Source organism: Tamandua tetradactyla, chromosome 19, assembly GCF_023851605.1.
Source record: "Tamandua tetradactyla isolate mTamTet1 chromosome 19, mTamTet1.pri, whole genome shotgun sequence".
NCBI classification, from domain to species: domain Eukaryota; kingdom Metazoa; phylum Chordata; class Mammalia; order Pilosa; family Myrmecophagidae; genus Tamandua; species Tamandua tetradactyla.
The window spans coordinates 50025984-50048810 of NC_135345.1; the positions used below are offsets into that span (position 1 = coordinate 50025984).

The 22827-nt window shown below is 37.2% G+C and overlaps 1 protein-coding gene across 1 annotated transcript in view; it reads left to right on the forward strand.

Moving 5' to 3' along the window:
- GABRB1 (gamma-aminobutyric acid type A receptor subunit beta1) overlaps nt 1–21672 on the forward strand; it is a 473078-nt gene extending 451406 nt beyond the window's left edge. The window contains exon 9 of the mRNA XM_077136782.1: nt 15717–21672. Within this exon, the coding sequence (XP_076992897.1) occupies nt 15717–16061 (345 nt within the window). The 3' untranslated portion in view covers nt 16062–21672. The remainder of the gene's footprint in view (nt 1–15716) is intronic.
- Nucleotides 21673–22827: the final 1155 nt, after the last annotated feature.

Below are 22827 nucleotides of genomic sequence, written 5' to 3' on the forward strand. Positions count from 1 at the left end.
TAATTTCAGGTAATTGTGAACCCTATGAAGAAAATTACACAGTATAATAGGTAAGAGAATGACTTGGGGAAGATCTGAGGTAATAAAGAAATCAGGAAAGCCTCTGTGAGGAATTAACATTTTATATGAAACCTAAATGATGAGAAGATGATAACCATGCCAGGTCTGTGCTAGCAAAGGAAAGAGCAAGTACAAAGGTCCTGAGGCAGGAGTTGCTAGATGTGTTAAAAGTCCTGAAAGAAGACCAGTGTAGCAAGACCATAGTGAATGAGAGAGAAAGTAACAGAGTAGAATGAGGTGAAGTTGGAGAATTAGGTAGAAGCCAAAATATGTACCTTCAAGATGTATCTTCATGCTTTTTAGCAGAATATCAAATTTGGACACTTTCTAGTAATTAGAAAGTTATAATGAGAAATCATAGAGATTCAACCAAATGGTCATGATTCGTAGCAAAGCTTCTAGATAAACTTTGATCCTTATATGAAATACTGTGCTCAATGCTGTAGAAGGAGTAGGCATGTTACTTGCCCTTGAGAATCTTATGATCTTGTTGATTGTTGTCTGATTGTACCCATATCAACTTTAAAGATATTTTAGTGGTAGTTTTCAAGTCTACCTGTTTTCTGTCCCCAACCCCATCTCAGCTGCCTTCTAACTATTCTGTACACTTTGGGATGTTTGAATTGATAAATCATGAAGAAAAAGCTCTGCTGAAAGAAAGTGGCATAGGTTTGGGTTAAATGATAGGAAAAATAAGAAAACGTAAACTGGATGGACACTCAAAGACAGGTGAAATTTAGGTGGGTTAGAGGAGAAAATAGGGCCTTTCAGTCAACTGGGAAAATAATTTTCTCTAGAAAGAGTAATTAAATGAAAAGGTCAAACCAACTGGAATCAACCTATTAGAAAAAAGTGAAGATATTATAAAATAAACTTTAACCAAAGTCTTTGGACCTTTGCCTATATGCCACACCAGGAAGTTAGAGAACCTTTCCAAGCAGATGACTGGGTGAGTGCTAGGGGATTAACACAAACAAGAAAAAAAGTGTCATATGTTATGTCATATCTAGATGCACACTGTATATTGCTCTGAAGGGGACTTAGTAACTGGCTAATAAATAAGCAGAATGTCCCCATCCAACTGATCTTTATTTTATAAACAGGTTGTTTGAGTAACACTGGGTTTTTGTGGTAACATATTATAGGATCTAAAATCAGGAAACTTTTTATTCCAGGTGAATTGCCTTTCTTGATTTGAATTCAAGTAGAAAGGTTAGAAAATCCTTTAATTGTTAGCAGAACGATAACAATTGTTATTGTAAAGAACATGTAAAGAAAATAAAAATACATTTTAAAGCATGAAAAGCTAGACTAAGAACTCCATAATTGTCTTTCATAGAAACATAAATGGGCAAAATTATGCAAAAAATTCAAAACAAATCATGTTAAGTCATAAAATGATGCTTTGTATTGTATCAGACTAACCTGCTTATAGATAACAATTGCGAACCCTGAACAAAATTAAAAAAAAAAAGTTTTTAAAGTATTAGAGAATAACAGAAAATAGGAAAAATTAGAATAGAATGAAATCTCAAAAAAAGAGGATCACACTAGATGAATATCAGCTCTCCTTTGAAAGCCAATCCCCAGTCTCAGGTATATGGGACAACAAAACTTCTATTAAAAAAAAATAAAGTCGTTTTATTGGCTTAAGGAATCAGAACATAGAATTTAATGCTTCCAGAGTGCCTAGAAATTGATAGGGGAAATTTCAGAAGAAGGGAGCCAACAGAGGAGACCCAAAATCTGAATCTAAATTGACTTTGAATTCTTGGCTGATCCCTGCTGAAATGCTAAGAAGCCCCTAGGAGAATTACAACTAAAAGGATGAAAAAAAAAAGAACAGAGATTTCAGCTGCTGTTTACCATATGGGAGTCAGAGTTCCGAGTTTGAATCCTGCCAATTTCACAATATTTAACACATTAGGCTTTCCATTAAAACCCCAAAGTGCCACACCTTAGCATCATCCAAAATAGCTAATGTATAATAAAAATTACTGTAAATGAAATGTGTTAAGGTTCGGTTCATATGTCTACTTGGTAAGGTGATAGTGCCCAATTGTCTAGGCCAGCAAGCACTGGCCTAACCATTACTGCAAGGACATTTCATGGCTTATTAACAAACCAGAAGGCTGGTTTATTAAATCCTCAACACGTTTATTGCATCCATGGTTGATTATATCTGCAGTCAGCCAAGGGGAGTGTCTTCCACAGTTAGTGATGTTTAATCTAATCAGCCGTGGGCTTTAAAGAAGTCGAAAGAGAGAATCTCTCCACTTCAACCAGCCAGTTCTCCTGGGGGATTCGTTGAGGACCTTCCCTGGAGCTGTCAGCCTGTGGCCTGCCCTAAGGAATTTAGACTTGTGCATCACCACAGTTGCGTGAGACATATTTATAAAATCTCATATTTACAGGTATCTCCTATTGGTTCTGTTTCCCTAGAGAACCCTGACTAATATGAGTTGAAATGGGAAAATGTGGCCCATAATCAAGAAAAAACAATTAATCAATAGAAACACTTTTTCAAAAGACTTAGCTGCTGGCTCATGAGGACAATAAAATAGGTATAAATAATATACTTAAAGGCCCATGGGTAATAGACAGAACCTGGGAACAATCAAACATTCTATGGTAGGTGAGGGATTAAACAAACTGTGGTACATCCACATCTTTCAAATAAAAAGGAAAAAAACTATAGATGCATGCAACAACTTAGATGGATTTAAAGGGAATTATGATGAGTGGAAAAAGTCAATCTTAGAAGGTTATATACCATGAATCAATTTCTATAATATTCTCAAAATAAAATAATTGTAGGATGAACAGATTAGTGGTTGCCACGGGTCATGGATGGTCAAGGAGAGTGGATAGATGTGATTGATTCTAAAGGGTAGCATGAAAGAAATCTTTCTGGTGATGGAACAGTTCTGTATCTTGATTGTGATGAGGTTATACAAATCTGCAATGCAATAAAATGATTTAGAACTATACATATACTTTATATCAATGTTAATTTTCTGGTTTTGATATTTTACAGTAGTTATATAAGATGTAATCAATGGTGGAAAAAAAAAAGCCAAAGGAGTACATGAGATGTCTCTGTGCCATCTTTGCAACTTCCTGTGAATCTATACTTCAAAATAAAAAAGAATTTTAAAGATTCGTATAATGCATCCAGAAATGCATGCACAAGAAAAGATCAATAAAATGCTTGAAGAAAGGGGAGATTCAAAAAAATAATTGAAACTATAAAAAAGCACCAAATGGAATTATGGAACTGAAAAAATTCATTAGATCAACTAACATCAAATTGGACAGACAGGAGAAAGAATTAGTGAAATTGAAGGTTACACTAACCTACTCACAATTTCTCCATTACACCAGTTATTACTATAGAAGTTACTTCCTGGGGAATGCCTTGACTAACATCCCACTCCCAGTTTATATGAGGGGCCTCTGTTATATGTTTTCCTGGCATCCTATGCTTTTCCATCACAGACTTACTACAATAGTGAGTATATGGTTATTTGTCTACTGATTTTTTAATGTTTATCCTTTTATTAGTCTGTAAGCTTCCTTAGAATAGGTACTAGGGTCTTTGTCTATTGTGTTTTTTGCTTTTTTCTTCAGTGGCTAGATCAGCACTGCCAAATAAGTACTTGTGAAATAAATGCTTAGAAAAGCCTTCCCTATTAAAGATGAGTTCCTGGAGACCACACAGGACATTGAATGTTCTTCATAAAGTTCTATAAAATTTTTATTTATTCATAATAAGTAGGAAAAGAGACAATCTATGGTCCACTTTAGCTTCTGCCCAAGACTGATTTACTGTTTCTATCACTTTGATTTTTAAGTTTAAAAAAGAAGGTATTCTTTATACCAATGCCTCTGATGAGCTTTCTGATTCATGGTGTCATATAATGTCAGTTAGATAGAATTTTCAAAGGAGTGTGTGGCTAAGATTTTATAAAACTTCATATTTAGATTAAATAATCCTCCCCATTTCTTTTAGATGCTGGAAACAGTTGAAGTTAAGTAATATATGTGTTCTGGTCCCAGCCAATTTTCATTTGAGAGATTCCCAGAATTTGCCTTGATACCCTGTAGCATGTACTGGTATTGTTCATTTACTACCAATTACTTTTGATAGCCTTGGCTGAGAAGTTACGTCAAGGGGCTTTTGTCCTTAAGCTTCAGAAGTGCTTGCTTTGTCTTGATTTATATTTCCACTGAATGATCTAAAGCATATTTTTTATATGAGCACAGATGCTGAATCCAGACATTAGGAGAGTTTCAACCTCCAAGGTGATAAAGACTGTAGATTCATGAGCCTCTCAGGCATCATTTGAAACTAGAGGTGATATTTAGAGTTTTGAAAGAAAGATTTCACCATACAACTAGCTCATAAATGATCTTCCTCTGGGCCTCTTTTATACTTACCTGGAACGTATTCAGTTGTATATACTGACTCATAGTGCTTGCATATTTGCAAATTGATTCACATTAGATGGAATGGTTGCATGGGCTTTCTATGACCAGAGTTGGATTCAAAGCCATTCTAAGCCTTGGAAGGCACTGGAGGACTTCAAATCAAATATGCAATTTCACCCCAGTAGTTAAGAAATAAGGATTTCCCCTTTCAGGTCCAAATATTGGAATTGTGACTCGGCCTCCTCTTTCTCATTCTGGTTCTCTGTGGTGAGTCATCCAAGCACTCTTGGACCACTTTCCAAATAAAAAACTTGCTCTTTACTGTGATTAGTTCTAGGATACACAATGCATATGAAGGCAGGCATGATAAAGGTAAATAGGTCTTTCTTAAGTCTGAGGTAGAACAACTTGATGCTTTTATTGAATATTTGAGTCTGTGCCCTGGTCCCACATCACTGCTTGGCCCTCAGATCAGCTAGAGTACTTCCCTCGGAACCTTTTAAAACTGGAACCATTCTGACTTAACACTTTGGATTCTGGAGGAATCCAAGTGAGACCTTTGATTTCCACTGAGAGTTATATAGATGGTTCACTGCTATGGAATTTTAGGAATTTTTTCAACCTCTCAGACTCCTGCTCAAATCTAGAGAGAACTTTTTGTTCTTTAACCTTATATCTCCAGATTTACAGAAATATAATTTTCTTTTCCAGGAGTCTTTCTATCTCTGGCCTCTGTAGTTTGTTTTTTATTTTTTTCTCTCCCAAAACAGCTAGGATTCTTCTGATGAATGAGAAAGAAATATATCTTACTTAACTGGTTTAAGAATTGAAAAAGAAAGGAAATTTATTGGTCCACATAAGTGTAGAAGAAAGGCACAGTTCCAGTTTTCAGTGAGGTTATATCCAGGTGTTCACAATGCCATCTGAAAACATCTCTCTTCATCTTTTAATTCCACTTTCCTTTGTATTGGCTGCATTTTCAGATCTTTCCCTCATGCAAGATTATAAACTCCAGGTTCATGGTTCAAAGCTCGACAACCCCAACATAGAAGTACCTTCATAAACCCAATAGTTCTAACAAAAAGAGTCCTACAGTGAGTCTCTGTGGACCAACCTGAGTCATACTCTCATGTAGAAGTCTATTCTGACTGAGAATAGGAAAAGCCCTCGCTGCTCAGGCCTGGATCACACACCTATCCCCGGGCCTGCAAGGTGCCATCAGGTCACTCCAACCACAGGCTCCAAAGGAATATCAGGGCAATGTCGCCACAGGAAGGTGGAATTAGGGCCAGATAGGTCCAGCCAAAAGGCATGACATCCACAACAACTCATCTCAGGGGACTCTTTTCTAATTCCAGAATACTTTTTGAAAATATGCAAATGATTTTTGAAAAGTATCCAATCTCTTTAACTTGGCATCCAAAGCCCATTACCCTGCTTTTCTCTTCTGCCTTATTTCTTCTCTGACTCCCACTCACCAACAAACAATTTACTCCAACATAACAACTCATAGTTTTAAAGAATTACCATGGTTTCACTCTTTGGAACCTTTTCTCGGCTTGTTCTTCAGAATTAACCTCTTGACAGACACCTTCTCTCAGTCCTCTGGCTGAATCAATGCTCCGCGTATAGCATTTCACCTCTTTTTATAAAGTCATTTAACAAATATATAATGAATGTATATTATATTCATTTCTCTAATCACTATGAATATAATCAACAATGAATAAAATAGAAGCTGATACTCAGGTGGCAGAGACAGACAATGAATATCACAAACACAAACACACACTCATAAATGCCAACTAATAATAAATGCTATAAAGAAAAACAAAGTAGGTCTGGAATGCAGGGACTATATCTTCTATTTTTCAGATCCCAGTGCCTGCCACAAGGCCAAGTATAAATCAGGCATTAAAGTATATTTTAAAATAAAATGAAGGGGTGCATGGGTTGTTCAGTGGTAGAATTCTCGATTGCCTTGCAGAGACCCAGGTCCAATTCCTGGCCCATGTACACCAAAAAATAAAAATAAGTTTAAAATAAACTCAACAAATGGTGCTGCAATAATGGGATATTCACAAGGAAAAAGAATGAATTGTGACCTCCACCACATAGCATACAATAAATATGTAAATAAATAACCAATATTTAAAATAAATAAATGAACTGATAGATTAATTGCAAAATCAACAGGTATGCTCTTAGAATTAATGTCTAGTCAGGAACTTTTTTTCCTATTATATTCCTATTGTAACAGGAACAAATTTTTTTTTACTGTTCCCCAAAATGGGAACTACTTTGATATTTTGCTCTCTCTCTAATCTTTAATAAAGGACATTATTTTGATTAAGAGCAATCAGTGTGACAATATATGTATGTTATTAATAGATTGATTTTTATCTGTGTTATTTTCACTCATGAGAAATAAAGTATAGAAATACTGTGTTGATTTGTTGTATGAAACTCTGCCTATGGCAATTAAGTATAAGATTCTGCCTGATGAGATACAGTAACAAGGGCTTATCCATGTAAATGTACTATACTACATTCATGCATATATTCACATTACACATTCTAATACCTCCTTTATAGCTATATGAAAAGCAATTATTACTTTGGCTGAGATCACTCTTTTACATATCTGAAAAGCAAAAGATTACTGATGGGGTTTTGAATGAGCAGTTTAAGGAGAGTCACTGAACCTGTATCCAAAAAAGTGACTATCATTTTCATCATTCAGAATTGAATGAATTTGATGGTTATAGTTCATTTTAGATGTAACTGTAAAAAGGATTCATCTCAAACTTTGGGACCCCCTAAACAATTAGTGAAACCTTTGTCTATACAACCCCCTATGTATAAAATAATATTTCTGTTTTCTTGTCTCCATCATTCTCAACCATTAACATCAACTTGAGAAATTACTCTCCAGGCCTGATGTAACTGTATCTCCCAAGACTGAACAGTGTATATTTCTAATTAACTCTTCTTTTTCTGGGAATAAGGTAAGGGCTCTGTGGACTTTTTATATGCTGTGACCTCAGGTGAAGGCCGGCATCACCAATATCAAACAGGACACTTGGGGTGCTTCCATTAAATGTAAATTTCAGGGAACCTAATCTAGAATGTAATGTAATCAGATCTTTATTTCTAACACATTTCCCAATTCATACCAATGTGCAATAATATCTGAAAAATACTGTCCTAGAGATTCCAGCCACCCTTGGCCATTGAAACTCAAACAGAGCTTGGAAAGATGGCTCAAGGCCTGAGTTTGGTATATATTTGTTTATTCATTCTGTGGACATTTACTCAGTTCCTTTTGAGAAGTATCTCAGGTTCTGTTCTGGGGCGGCTATGTGAGAGGGTTAAGGAGGATATACAGGGTCAATAACAGTAAAAAAGCACCCACCCTCCAGAGCTTATGCTCCAAGGAGGCAACTGACAAATATGCAAATAAATACATAATATGATAGTGGGTGATGGCAATTATTGTGAAGAAAATAATTAAGAAACCAGCCATGTAACAATTTAGGCAAGATTCATTCCAGGAAGAATAAGTAGCAGGTGAAAATGCCTGGAGGCCTTCAGAGGATCAAGGGACAGAAAAAAAAAAAAGTCCATTATGGCTGGACAGAGAGAGCCTAAGGGGCAGAGTAGGAGGAAATGAAGGCAGAGTTTTTGGCAGCAGCCAAACCAAACAGAGCTCTGTGGATCAAGAGAAAAAGTTTGGATAGTATTCTATGTCTTGGGAAGTATTTAGAAAGTTTAAACATAGGTGATCTGTTTTGCATTTTAAAGGATCACTCCAGCTGCTGTGTAGAGAAAAGAAACAGGGCTTCTATTCATAGAAAGAGGAAGATCAATTATAGGGAAGAGGTGATGATGGGAAGGAGTGGTGAGGATCAAGATATATTTAAAGATTAAGTCATTAGCCTTGCTAATGCACTAAATGCAAAGAATGAGAAAAAAAAGAGGAATCCAAGATAAATATTCCTAACAGAAAAATGTTTAGGAAAATTGACGATTATATCACGTGATCTTTTTTCCCTCTCTATCATCAGATTTATACAATGTATATATGTTTAGATTTCTGTAGATTTGTATTTAGCCTTCTGTTGCTTCTCAACATGATCTTAAAGTTTCCACTTCTGCAACTAGTTGCCAGGACTAGTCAGAAAGAGATGTGGAAATTAATTCCAGCAGAGCTGCCCACTTCTACTCCCCCCAAAATTTTCAGGTACTCCAGGCCAAGGTAGCAGGGCTTGGAGTCGCTGGTGAGAGCTAATGACTGACAGCAGCAACACAAATGTGGTACTTTCTATGAGAAGGATGGGAAGTTGGAGGATGTGGAGTTCTGATTCTCTGCCATTCCCACTGAACAGCTTTGTTAAGTAGACTGTAGGCTTCCTGAGGCCAGTGACTTAGCTCCTTCTGCAGCCAGCACCATTTCACTTGACCACCTGCTGTGCACTTCAGAACTGCTCAGAAAATATGAATCTAATCGAATTAGCAAGCCAGAAAGAAATAGCATACTGTTTGCAAAGTGATTGTGCCCGGAGATATTTCTCAACAGGGATGTAAAACTGCTACTAAGAATAGGATTATTAAATATAGTTCTGCTATATTTAGCTATTGAAAATATCCAGAACAGTTCAATTCAACGAATGGCAATATTTTTCACAGCCTGCCACTCTCTTTGGGAATATTGGGTTCAGGGAAGGTGAAGAAGAAGTGAGAAAAAGGGTTTAGCCTTTTTTGTGTATTTTCTTATCGTTTCTGTTAAGGTGAGAAATATAGTCCTTACGTCTATATTTCTGCACTTTAGTCATTTGAGAAGCACGCGCCTGATTTTGCCATGTCCTTTTACCATCCGTACTGCTATTCATTCATTCACCCAACCATTCACTTGTTCATTCATTCAACAGATATTTACTGAAGGCTTTCTTTGTCAGCTCTGAGGATGCAGCAGTGAACAAAATTAAAGTCCCTTTTCTTCCAGAGTAATATTCTAGTGGGGCCCTCAGTGGGTTGGGATGAGAGGAGATGAAGAGTTCTGCTCAGGGCACATTAAGACTGAGATGTCCTTAAACATTCATGCAGAGATATCTTATAGTCTGTTGTATATCAAGACTGGGAGAAGATAATTGAATATGATTTACTTTAAACTTTTCACTCATTATTAAACAAAATACGTACCAAGAAATGCTAAGAAAATGCACGTGCACAAAACCACAGGGTTGGTGTGCTTGCTGTATTTTTCTAAATTCATTGAAAGAATTTTAATGAATGTTTTGCTTTCTTCATAAAGCTAGTGATTTAAAAAATAAAAATAATATTGGGGGGAAGAAGATGATTGCCTGATTTCCTCCATTAAAATGTTAACACCAATAGCTGAAGAACTCATATGTTTTATTCAATATTATCCCCCTCAAAGCTATTGTGGGGAAAATGTCCTCAGGCTCAGAATTTAGAAACAAAACATCGTGTTTTATAAGCAAGCACTGTATATCCTCTCTCTCTCACACACGCTCATAGAACCTGTAACACCAGCTTTTAGAAGAAGCCCTGAGTATATGGAAGAGAGACTGGTGTTAGACAAGATTTCTTATATGACTACCTCTCCAATTTTCCTAGTAAATAACACGATAACGTTGACTTGACCATACAGTAATGAAGTCAGCTTTCATGGATAGTTGCAGAAATGAATTAATTATTTTATACATCAAAATACTTGCAGCTATGATTTTTAGTTCAACGACAGAGAACGTTTTGAGGGATTCATGCAAACTAATAAACCTCATACAATTTTTAAATGCATTTGACTCTACACCAAGATTAACTAGATTATCTCTATAAAGTATACCTCATTTGCCATGACTTCTGTTTAATGAGGAGCATTTGTATACTTTCACTGAATGAGTCTAAATTCTAGCAACTTATTTACTTAGAGAGATTTTATAATAATATAACTTAATGAAGCACACAGTACAGAAGAGGCGATTCAGTTTTACAAGTATTTTTCAATATGCTATGTCCTCCATCTAGAATGTTCTTCATAATCAAAAACTGTAAAATACTGGAAACAAACCCTTGTGATTACCTAGTGCAAACCTTTCATTTATAGATGAGGAAACAGAGACCCAGGCTTGTCCAAGGTCATTTCCAGGTGGTTAATGGCAAAGTCAGGATGAGAACACAGATTTCAACTCCCAATCTTTTGTTCTGTCCTCTCTTCATCCTTCAAGACTGAATACAAGCACCCCTCCTTCATGCAGCCTTCCATGATCACCAGTGATTTCTCACTTATGAACCTCTCTTCATTTAGCATTTGGTTAAAAACTTGATTTGACCCTCATTATTATGCTTTACTCTTGTACCTCTGAGAAGATTATCTCTTACGAACAAAATCAACAGTTTAGGCTTCTCTTGACTCTTTCATAGTACTTGGGAAAATCATGTGTGTTATCTTCTAACACGCTTCTCCCATCTTTAGTGCATTCAATACTTGGTTCTTTGTCTCTTCAAACCTACCATCATCTTAAGTAACATAAAACTCCATATTCATGGCCTTCCCAACCCACTGACCATATACTCATCCAGCTTGTCAATCCCAATTAACTTTGCCATTTCCCAATTCCAAGCAAACATCAGTACAATCTCATGTTATATGTCTCCACCACACAGAAATGCCCTGCCTCCAAGAATTCTATGTGTAAAATTCCCATTTCTGAATGTAAGCTGCTGTCCTTCCAAATCCTCAATTTCCTCACACTTCTACAGAATTTGCCCTTCTCAATACTTCTCCTTTCCCTATCTACTAGGTCTCTGCCAGCCTCACTTGGCACTTTATCTTAGCATGTGTGAGCTATTGATTTATGCTTAGCTTCCTTGGACAAACAAACTTTTGAGAAAAGGAATCCATACAAACTGCTTTCATCTCCTCAGCACCAATTCAGTCCTTAATCCTTTTGCAATCTAGATTCTGCTTCAGATACTATTCTAAGGCCACGATAACCTTTTGGTTAAATCTTTGAGTCTTTTCTGTATCTTTATTCCTCTTGTTCTTTCTGAAGCACTACTGACCTCTGTCTTCTTTTGGTTACCTTCCTCCCTCCTTGAATCCGCATCACAGCATCTTCTTGATTCTCTTCTTATCTCTAGCTTCTCAATGTCTCTTTCACGAGCTCTGTATCTATTTCCCACCACTTATATTGTCTCAGCTCCAACATTATCCCAGTCGTCAGCACATATGCAATTATTTGCTAGATATTGACTCCAGGATGTCTGCGTCATAAATTCGACCAAAAAAAAAAATCAAACTTTTTCTTTCTCCCTTCAGACATTGAATTCCCCATTTCTAATGACAATACAATCCTCTCACCCTATCAAGCAGAAAGTTCCCAAATGACCTCCCTTCCTTACCCTCTAGATCCAATCAGTCACCATTTCAGTACTATCTCTATTTCTTTAATTTTTCTCTCAGAAATCCCTCTTTAATTCCTCCTTTCCTTTCTACTGCCTCTGCCCTAGTCCATGATTTCATTATCTACTCCTAGACCACCTCAATAGTTCTGGTTGGTAACATGGGCTTAAACCTAGAAATAACAATACAAGATAATATATGCTAAAGGCTAAATGAAAAGGAAAAAAAAAAAAACAGACTTAACTACCTATCCAAAAGCCATATCTGTACATACATGGTTTTTGTTTGCTTTGAACAGAATTCTTATAAAATTGAACCAACTCTAAAATTTGAGTAAAAATCTAGATGTCCAGTTTTTCTTCAAAAGAGGACATCTGGAAACACTGGGGTATTTTTCATTCAGGATAGTTATCAGCTGGAGTTGACTTGCAGGGTTCTTTTTTGACATTTACTTTCTAGTCCAGCATAGTTCTCACCACTCCTGAGCTTCACTCTGTAATTTATATTCACCTGACTTCAGTCATTTATGGTACTTGGTCACTGTAGACAACTGAATTTGTAAATCTTGGTATAAAAGTCAGTACTAAGGATTTTTGACAGAAAGATTGCTGGTTTTATGCAGCATTACATCCTTGAGACCTAAAACTGTAACTGCTACTAGTAAGCATTCAATAGATGTGTATTGTAAGAAAGAGGGAGAGTCGTTGAGAGAATATCCAAGAAAGATTTAAGTTAAGCCTTGAAGAGACATATCCATTAGACGTGCAAAAAGGAAAGAAAAAGATATTTCAGACAAAGAGTATCCTGTGTTTTCATTTCAAATTGGGTTCTTATTATTTGTTTCATCTTAGGCAAGTTATTTAACCTCTGTGAACCTCAGTTTCCTCATTTGCTAAACTAGGGTACTTTATTTACTTCGTAGTGTTGTTTTGAGAAATAAGATAAATTGTACAGTAGGATTAAATAAATAGTAGCTATTAACAATAACAAAAATAATGACTCCTTGAACAAAGGAGCCAATAGATTTGCTGTGTTGGGCTATACAGAGTAATCTGGTTAGGCTGGAGCAAAATGTTTCACAGAGAGAAGTAGTGAGAGATGAGAATAGAGACCTAGAGGCCAGATTCAGTCACCATTTCACTCTCCAGCCAACTCAAGGCTTAAAGCTAACAACTGCATCATTAAATTCTCTGGGTAATAGGATGAAGACTGAAGACTGAGACATGGTCCTTTGTCAGCGGGAAGGAGAGCTTTGAGTCAGACAGACAAAGGTTCAGATCTCCGCCCTGGCACTGTTTCAGTTTGCTAAAGATGTCCGAATGCAATATACCAGAAATTGGTTGGCTTTTTCAAAGGGTATTTATTAGTTTAAAAATTCACAGTTCTAAGGCCATAAAAATGTTCATACTAATGCATCAACAAGAGAATACCTTCACTGAAGAAGGGCCGATGGCATCCAGGCTTCCTCTGACTCATGGAAGGGCACATGGCGATATCTGCTGGCCCTTCCCTCCTGGGTTGGTTTTAAAATAGCTCTCTCAGCTCCTGTGGGTCCTTCTGGCTTCTCCTGGGGAGAGCCCCAATCTAATCAAAGGTCCCACCCACAATAGGTCTGCACTCACAAGATTGGATTAAAAGAACATGGCTTTTCTGGGGTATATAGCAGTTTAAAATCAGCACAGGCACTTACTCACCAAGTAAACTTGAGCCAGTTCATTAACAGTTTTAAGTAGTAGTTGCCTTATCTATAAAATGGGGTGAAATGATTTGCCTTAATAAATAGGATTGTAAGTATTAAACAAGTAATGCACGAAGCTTCTACCATAATTCTAGACCTATGGTGGTCACTCAATAAATCTTCTCATTTGCACTGTGGCTACCACCATCACTCCTCATTCTCTGTCTCTTCCTTCTCTTTTCATAGTTTTCTTTTCCTCCTGTTATGCCTTTCTCTATCTCTTCTTTCTTCCCCAGACTCTTATGCCTCCCTCCTCAGACCTGGGACTCTCAACAAGTATTTACTGAGATTAATCTCATTTTACAAGTATGTAATTGGTACAGAGTATTTGTTTTGGGTAATGGAATGTCCTGGATGGTGGTGATGGTGGCACAACATTGTGCATGTAATTAATACCACTGAATTGTATAATTGAAAGTAGATAAAATATAAAATTGTATATTAAAAAAAATAAACCATAGAGCCGTACAACCCAGAATTAACCCTAATGTAAACTATGGACTACTTCTGGCTTCTCCTGGGGAAAGCCCCAACCTAATCAATTATGATAACATTTATATTAATATTATTTCATCACTTATAATATAAATGATGTATAATTATAATAATATTATTTCATCATTTGTTACAAACTTATCACACTAATGCAAAATGTTAATAGGGAAAACTGTGTGTATGAGGGGTGTGGTATATGAGATATGGTTATATAGGGTATATGGATATATGGAAACTCTGTACTCTGCATACTTTTTCTCTAAACCTACAACTGCTTCAATAAAAAAAAGAAAAAACTCTTTCAGGAATGAAAAAAGAAGCATTTTTAGAGCCCTTACTGTGAGTTAGGCACTGGAATAGTAACAGTAGATGTAAACACAGCTACCCGTAGAGACCTCAGAAATAAGTATTTCAAACTTATTTGCATGCATTAACTATGCCCCTTCCAAGAAATTTGTTTGCAAAGTATATCAGCTTGAAATTAAACAAGGCCATAGTATCAGCCAAAGGCTACTCACATTTCCATTACTTCCATGAGTGTGTGCATAACGTGGGAATGAACCAGGAAACCTGGGATAGCAGTCACTAGAATGGCAGGAAGCAATAGTGAGCAACGGAGCAGTACGGTGGTTCAGTAGCAGAATTCTCGTCTGCCATGTCAGAGACCCAGGCCTGTTTCCTGGAGCCTGCCCATGCCAAAAATAAATAGAGAGCAATAGTGGAAGAATCAAGTCAAATCATAACCAGGCATATCCTTTGACCCATTAATACCACTTCTGGCAATTTAGCCCGAGGGAATAAATATGGATATGCACAAAAATTTAGCTAAAATATGTTTCTCACAAACTTTTTAATAATACTACAAAATTAAAACAACCTTAACAATAAATTAAATCAATTATGGTTTATTCATATAAGCTACTAATAAATTATGTCACAGAGGAATATTTATTAACATTGAAAAATGGTCAGGCTATATTATTGAATGACAAAATTAGGCGGCGAAACAAACTATATGGGGTAAACCTTTTTAAAAAAACTGGAAGGTTAGCAAGATGTTGATAATAATTGACTCTGAAAATGGGGCTATGAATTTTTCATTTTTTGTTTTCTATTTATAGTTTTAAATGTTTCTATGCACCACTTCTGAAAAGGAAATCATGCCACAATTTTCTCCTACATATAGCACTCCACACACAAAAACTACTGAACGCACACATTCACCAGTGTTTTGTGAGTGCATAGAGATGGTAGATGATAGTGGTGACAGATGAATAGATAAATAAATTAGATAGATAGATAGACAGACAGACACGCAGACAGACAAACACATGGATAAATCAGAGAGATAGATTAGATAGACCATAGGTGATACAGGTAAATGTAGCAAGAGATAAAGATAGATACATAACTAGATACATATATAGACAGATACTCTCCATGTCCAGGAGGCCTGTGTATTGAGACAATGATGAATGAGCCACATGCCTTGCCATCAGTAACAGATCAATTAAAACAAGGAAACGTCCTGGCAGTTTCTGAGCCTGTCCTTTCGGCCCTCAGGTCGATGCCCACGGCAACATCCTGCTCAGCACCCTGGAAATCAGGAACGAGACAAGCGGCTCGGAAGTGCTGACGAGCGTGAGCGACCCCCAGGCCACCATGTACTCTTACGACAGCGCCAGCATCCAGTACCGCAAGCCGCTGAGCAGCCGCGAGGCGTACGGCCGTGCGCTCGACCGGCACGGCGCGCACAGCAAGGGGCGCATCCGCAGGCGCGCCTCGCAGCTCAAAGTCAAAATTCCCGACTTGACTGATGTGAACTCCATAGACAAGTGGTCCCGAATGTTTTTCCCCATCACCTTTTCTCTTTTTAACGTCGTTTATTGGCTTTACTATGTACACTAAGGTCTGTCCAACCGGCTCAATTTAGACCATTTTCCTCTTCTCTCGTTTTTTTAAGCCCACAGGCCCCCAGCAGCGATACTGCTGCGGTTTTTGAGGTAAGAGATTCAGCTATTCCATTGGGTTTAGGTCTTGCATATCAATTTTATTACTGCACCATGTTTACTTAAGAAAAAAAAAATCTAATTTTTTCCAGTCTCCTGTGGTCCAGATTATGAGCTCTTCAAGAGCTCTATTAATTGTCATGTTTACAAAAAATAAATAAACACGAGAGAAGTTAGATAGATAGATCTTTAGCAGTCTTTCCTAGATGCCCAGAATTTTATTGATTTATTTTCTAAATGAAAATGAAAAGAGGACCTAGCTCTCTGCCTGCACTGCTTCCTGGTAAACTGTAACAATCTCATGCTGCCAAAAAAAAAAAATACACCACCACAATTTCCAGGATCTCAGAAGAAAAACAAAGCCATTGACAAGTTACAGATTTCCAGGAAGAAGGCAGAAAAAAAAAAAAAAAAAAGGAGCCTAGAAATGGAAGGAAGACTCCCCTACACCCTTAAATTCCCCTAAATTCCACTGTGGGAAGAGGAGGGAGGGATTGGCAAGTGCAGATCGAGGTTATGCAAATTGAGCCTGCCATCCTGCCATCTTCACCTCACCGTGAAGCTGGATTTTCTGAAAAATGCGTCTTTCTCAGACTTCCAGGCAAATTAACTTTCGAGTTCAACCTGGAAGCCAATGAGAGCTTTTTTTCCTTTTTTCTTCTTGAGAATGAGGAGTTTGGGGGGCAATGACCATTTTTCTAACAGACCATCTCATTATCCTGGAATCACTTGATGCTGTGCCGGTGAAGTCACGTCATCACATTTCATAGGTCCCACTCCAGAGAGAGAGTGAGGGCAAGGGGGCGAGAGGAAGAAGGGGCTGGTGGGCAAGTTTAGCTGTAGAAAAGCATTGCCCTTTCCATGAGGAAGGCGAGATTTATGTGCACTGAAAAGGGTGCCTCAACAGTTACCTGAACTACTACATATTAAATCAAGTAGTATGTATTTCTTGACCTTCCAGGGAGCAGTATGTAACGGTTACAGGGTAGACAAACAGGGCTCAACTAGCACTTTGTGGCTCTGCTCTCTGTGCTCTGCAGTCCACAATATGAAGTGAATGCTTCAGGAGATGCACATACACACATTTTTTTAAGGAAACCTTCAAAATAGCAAAACCACAGATACCATCAAGAAGGACAAAAGCACTGGGCCTTCAAGCATTTCCACCAGCCCCTAACATGTTAATTGCTCTCTTATCTCTGCTCTGCCTTATCTCTGCTCAAGCATTAGCTCTCATAGAAGAGGCGTCCCTCACTAGGCTACCAAGGCAATTCTAAACAAGCCCAACCAATACAGGTGGGATTTGTCGCATTTAGATATCATTAAAGCCTCATTATTTATTTCAGCTGGACTAAGGACTCTGTACGTTCACTTGCAAGGTTGAGTGAAACTCTAAGGAGACTAACCTCCTTAGAGTCAGACCTTAGATTTGAATTCTGATCTATGAATGTGAAATGAGGGTTGAGGTAATAATGGGGATTATTGTCTGGCTTGATGATCTGGCTTTCTCCCTAAGACTGTGATGGTTGAGGACCCATGCTTGCAGTAGCATCAGCTGCTGGGAATTATAGTCTTAATTGCAACGATAAGACCTGATTCCTATTATGAGCCGAGTGGGAAAGAGTTATGATTCACTCTTACAAAGAGGAAAAGGGAACCCCCAGATAAATGAATGTTTATGGCTAAAGAACAAATACATTTAGTAAGAATATCAAACCTCTAATTTACCTGGCAAAATGATCTCAATGGTCTCATGAGACCTTACTATGGTATGGGTACCAAATTTCCATTTAAGTTTTCAGTTGTATTATCACAGTTCACTGGTCAAGGAAATCCCTAGCCTCTCTGGACCCATTGGCAGGCTGACCTTACTGGTATCACTAACACTGCAAAATGCCCAGTTGAGTGGAATGTGACCATACCAGAGATTGCAAGGTTAATACTCCAAGTAACTGCCCAGGAACCACTGTGCAGCCATTTATTTTAAACACAAGAAGATCTTTGGCTGACTCCTAGCAGAAATGAGTCATTGTGATGTCAAAGAACTTTAGAAAGCTTTTAAGAATGAAATGCTAACTCAGAAAGGAAGTGTCTGTAAACTGTGTGCTCCTTATGACAACTGCTCTTTATTTCCTTGTTTAAGTTATTCTTGGAAAAGATTGAGGCCATTTATATTTTTATCATTTTATCTTGCCTTAAAAATCTATAGAATTTTATCCTTGTACATTTAGATAGAAAGCATCTTTAAGATGAATATATTAGATTCCTATACTTTAACTTTTGTGAAATGTAATTAGTGAGCCTGAATCTGCCCATGAAGTAAGAAATGATGTCTGTCAGTGCCCCTCTGAACAGCGGTGAGCTCAGAGACACCATTATTCAACTCTTATTAAATAGTTCTGGTTTTAGAGGAGGTGGCATCCAGAAGAATGGAAAAGCTGCCATATTTCTGGTTAATGACCTCAGCTACCCTTCCATCTTTCTGAATACCTCCTGACTAAATCCTCCCCTCTTTGATCCATACCCTCTTCCCTTTCAGGCTGAACAATGCCTTGGAAAAGAATCCTTCTTCTCTGCCTCTCTCCCTTGCCCTGCCCAAAATGGTATACATAAAACATAAAAGTTGTTAGGTATTCTTAAGTGCCCTCAAACTGGTCCTATTCCTGAAAGATTCAAATCATTATATTATGGAGAATCACCATTGAACTATTATTGGGTTGTTTTCTTTTTGCCATGAAAGGAGCCATAATCTGCTACATAACTTAAGTGGAAACAGAGGCTGAAAATTGCATGTTCTCACTCTCTTACATCACAGTCATGTTCAGGTAACCCATTATTTACAGGTCATAAATCTTGCCATAGATTTAACCTTGTTGAACCAGCAGAGATGTCATCTCTCACTTCCCAATGATGGCTACGCACTCTTTCCTTCCATGTTCCTTAGCTTACGATATCAGGGCTGACATGTGCATTATACTTATACCAGCTTTGTGAGGCAAAGTCCCAGGTAAAGACACATTTTTTGGCTTGAATTACCCGGGGGGATTGCCTCTGTCCTTTACATTGCCAAATAGAAACAGCAGACTGATTGGTAATTTTGCTGACTGAATGATATGTGTTTTCATTCATGCCATCTTTATTATGCATTGCAGTCAATGAAGGATCTTGAAAATACAAAGAGAAAAATGTGGTGCAGAGAGTAAACTTTGGTTTATGGGTCCAAGGATAGGATTTCTTTTAACAAACATTATGTTTAACATAGAGAAATGTTGACTAAATTCCATCTTTCTAAAATCAATTACTATTTTATAAATATTCAGTTAAGAAAGAGCTCAATTGAAATTTACCAAGTTAAAAAAACAAGATGCATGCATAATGCTAGAAGGAAATTATCACCAAGATTTCTTACGTGGACTATTTTGGTTAATATCTTACCAAAGGGTGATGCGCCACCATTTTTTTTCTCAAGCAAAATGTAATCATATATCCCAGTAAGGAGGAAAAAGGAATGGCAAGCATTTGTTCATGTTGGCTCAGTCAGCAATTACTGGGATGAGGAAGACAGTAAAACAAAGAAAAATATTTGTTTCCTGAAAGCGAACAGTAAACACAAAGGTAAACTGGCTAACAGAATGTAGAATATTGTGTAAACTTCCTTGTAAATTCTGTACATATTTCATCGAACTGTTCTGTTGCTTGGTGGTCCTCAACTTTGGATGGATGTTTGAAAAATCTGAGCATTGTAAATAATGTAAGCTTATAAGGCACTTGCTTTTATTCATGAAGTGAAATGACTAGTGATTTGGGCCCAAACCAGAATCTTTTTAGCTCTTGCTCTTTCTCTGCCATTTTGTGTGTGCAGTTGTGTAACTCTGCTGCAAGCCATAGCCAGGTGTCTGTGATCACTGCCCCATGCCCTTACCCCACTGAAATGGACAGCAGCTGGCCAGAAGGCTGCAAACATGTGGGGCTTGGGAAGCGCACCAGCAGAAACAGGAACTGAAGAAAACTACTCCTTGAACTGTCATGAAAAGTAGATGTGTTTTTATCAGTCATTAGTGGCTGCTCATCTACTCAGATACTGAAATATCCATGCCATTGAGAGGGCCAGAAGTGGAAGAGATATTCACAATCCACAGGTAATCCAAAGCTTCATTTGTGCCAATAGCTTTAGCTTTTAACTTCTTCCCTTCAAAAGTGTTTCCCAGAACTGCTGATAAGAATACAAGTAGACAGATGAGTTTGAACAGGATAAACAAAGAGTCAAATGTCTGAATGAAGGAAAGGAGAAAAGGAAGAGAAATAGCAAATGATGTTGATAACCCACCAATTGAATGGTTCATGACCAAAACATCCATAAGTAACCATGCCATATTTTTAAAAGGTTTAAACAAATGTTGGGATAAACTCATTGGGAATGAAAACAAGTATTTTTCTATTGGGGGCCGGGGATAGTTTGATGTGTGCTCCTTAAGCTTAAAAGAGAGTCTGGTAATTAAATATTCTCAAATATCTTTTTTGGAACTCCCAATATGAAAATGTTTTCATAATGGTGAGATATCATGCCACAAGACGTCTACACAAGTTCAGAATATCCAAGGGAGAAGGAAATAGATTGTTTTTTTTAGAGTGGACAATGTCTTTCTTAGAGGTAGAATTGTAGCTATGTAGAGGTGTTTGTGCCAGCCTTTTAAGTGCCAGAAGAGTACAGGGAGCCATTGTTGTGTTTTTGGGTTCAAAATGAACCAGCTAGGGTTCACCATCAATTGAAAAAGGAACATGCCCTATTCATATTTAACTAATCAGATCAGTCAGTTTCTAGGTCCAGAAAATACATTTTGCTTTTACTGTAACCATGCTTTTCCTAGATAACCAAAATCAACTACACTGACAAGAAAACTTAATTGCAGGAAGCTAAAAATTCATAGTCTTGAAATGGAAAGAAAATCCTTTTTAATAAAAGAACTACAAACCAGAAAATAACAGGTTCCTGGGAGAATAAGGATAAAGGTAGTTTTGCGTGTTTGTTTTCACATTTCCTATAGCATGAATTTCCTTATTCATATTGAAGAGGTATAACAGTTGTTTTTGCGCTTTTGGTGGCTTGTGGGCTTTTTTTCCTTCTAATTAAAAAGTTCTTTGTACATCAAGGGACTAACAACCATTCCCAGATTTCTAATATCCTTGAGCTATAAGCATTCATCAAAAAGGCTTCAGTTGGAATTCAAATGTGGGGAAAATAGGTACATTTCTGAACCAGTTGGGGAAGAAAACCAATCTTATGTAGCAAATCTCTCTGCATTTTCTGTCGGGCAGACAATCAAAAAATAAATAAAATAAACCAATAAATGAGAGGCCAAATAATTATGCATATGCCTTAGGTATACAGGGTCACAGAATCATTAGCTCAAAACAGCCCCATCTGGATGCCAAAGGACAAAAAAGAACAATCAGTATTACTATCTAATTTGTGCTTTTTCTAGGGTTTCTTTTTGAAGAAAAATAGGGAAAGGGGGATATTTCCAAATTAATTTTTATGTACAAATTGTTAAAATATATTTGTGTATATCTTTAAAGTTTACCTTATGTAAAATACATTAGTTCTCTGTGTTCATTCCTTCCCAACACCATATAGCATTTTGCCTCATGTTATCCCAATGAAATCAATTCATTTTCTTCTTTCTCAGTTTCGACATTCATATGTTATCTTGCTCTTGAACAGGGGGCAGCTTCTGCTTCTTTTGGCTGATATTGTATATCTTCAACTGTGGCCTCAAAAACAATTTTCAAATTTTTCCAAATTGCTAATCCCTGCCTTGGATTATTTTTTTCTGATTTTCCATCCCTTATATAAAGAGTACAAGTGTTGACATAAACCTCCTCTCTCCCAGCCTATTTCAAATTAAATTGAAAACAGAAGCCCATCAGGTCATACCTATAGAAATTTACATTATCTGTAACAGGGTTTGAAGATAAGGCCATCACCCCCTTAGGTTATAATCGTAATATGGTGAATTTGTACTGAATCAGTTCTTCTTCATCAAACTCATTTATACATGCATTCCTTCAGGCTTAATTGTACAACGCTCTAATGATATATTGGTTTATCTCCTAGAATGGTTTAGCAAAGTAATACACCTCTGGTTATATGCTTTATCCAGTAAGAACTTGGCCCCTTATTCCTATATGTACCTATTTTTATTACAGATTTCCACTTCTATGCATCATACTCCCCCTCACTAGACCTTAAATACAGCTAGTAAATAGACATAATGAAAACCATCTGAATTGTTCCTTAAAAAAGACAATCTTTGACCTCCAGACAGCATTTTCACAGGTTTAGACAACAGAGAGCTCTTCAGATGTATACCAGGAAATACACAGCCTAACCTTGAGACGTTAACAATACATGAGCTGCGTGGTTGGGAGGGGAAAATTATGGTGGCTGGAAAACACTTTGGAATTAGGATTGAAAGACCTAGACTTCATAATGGCTCTGCCAATGACCAATTGTGTGACTTCTTACATTCTACAGATGACCTCCAACTTCCTTTGCAGAGCTAAACTTCTAAGTTAATTTTAGAGATGGTCAATAAAAATGTTTCCATCTTGTAAAACAGCAAGTTCAGAAGCAGGGTGGTTGGTTGCCAGGTTGGTTATTTCTG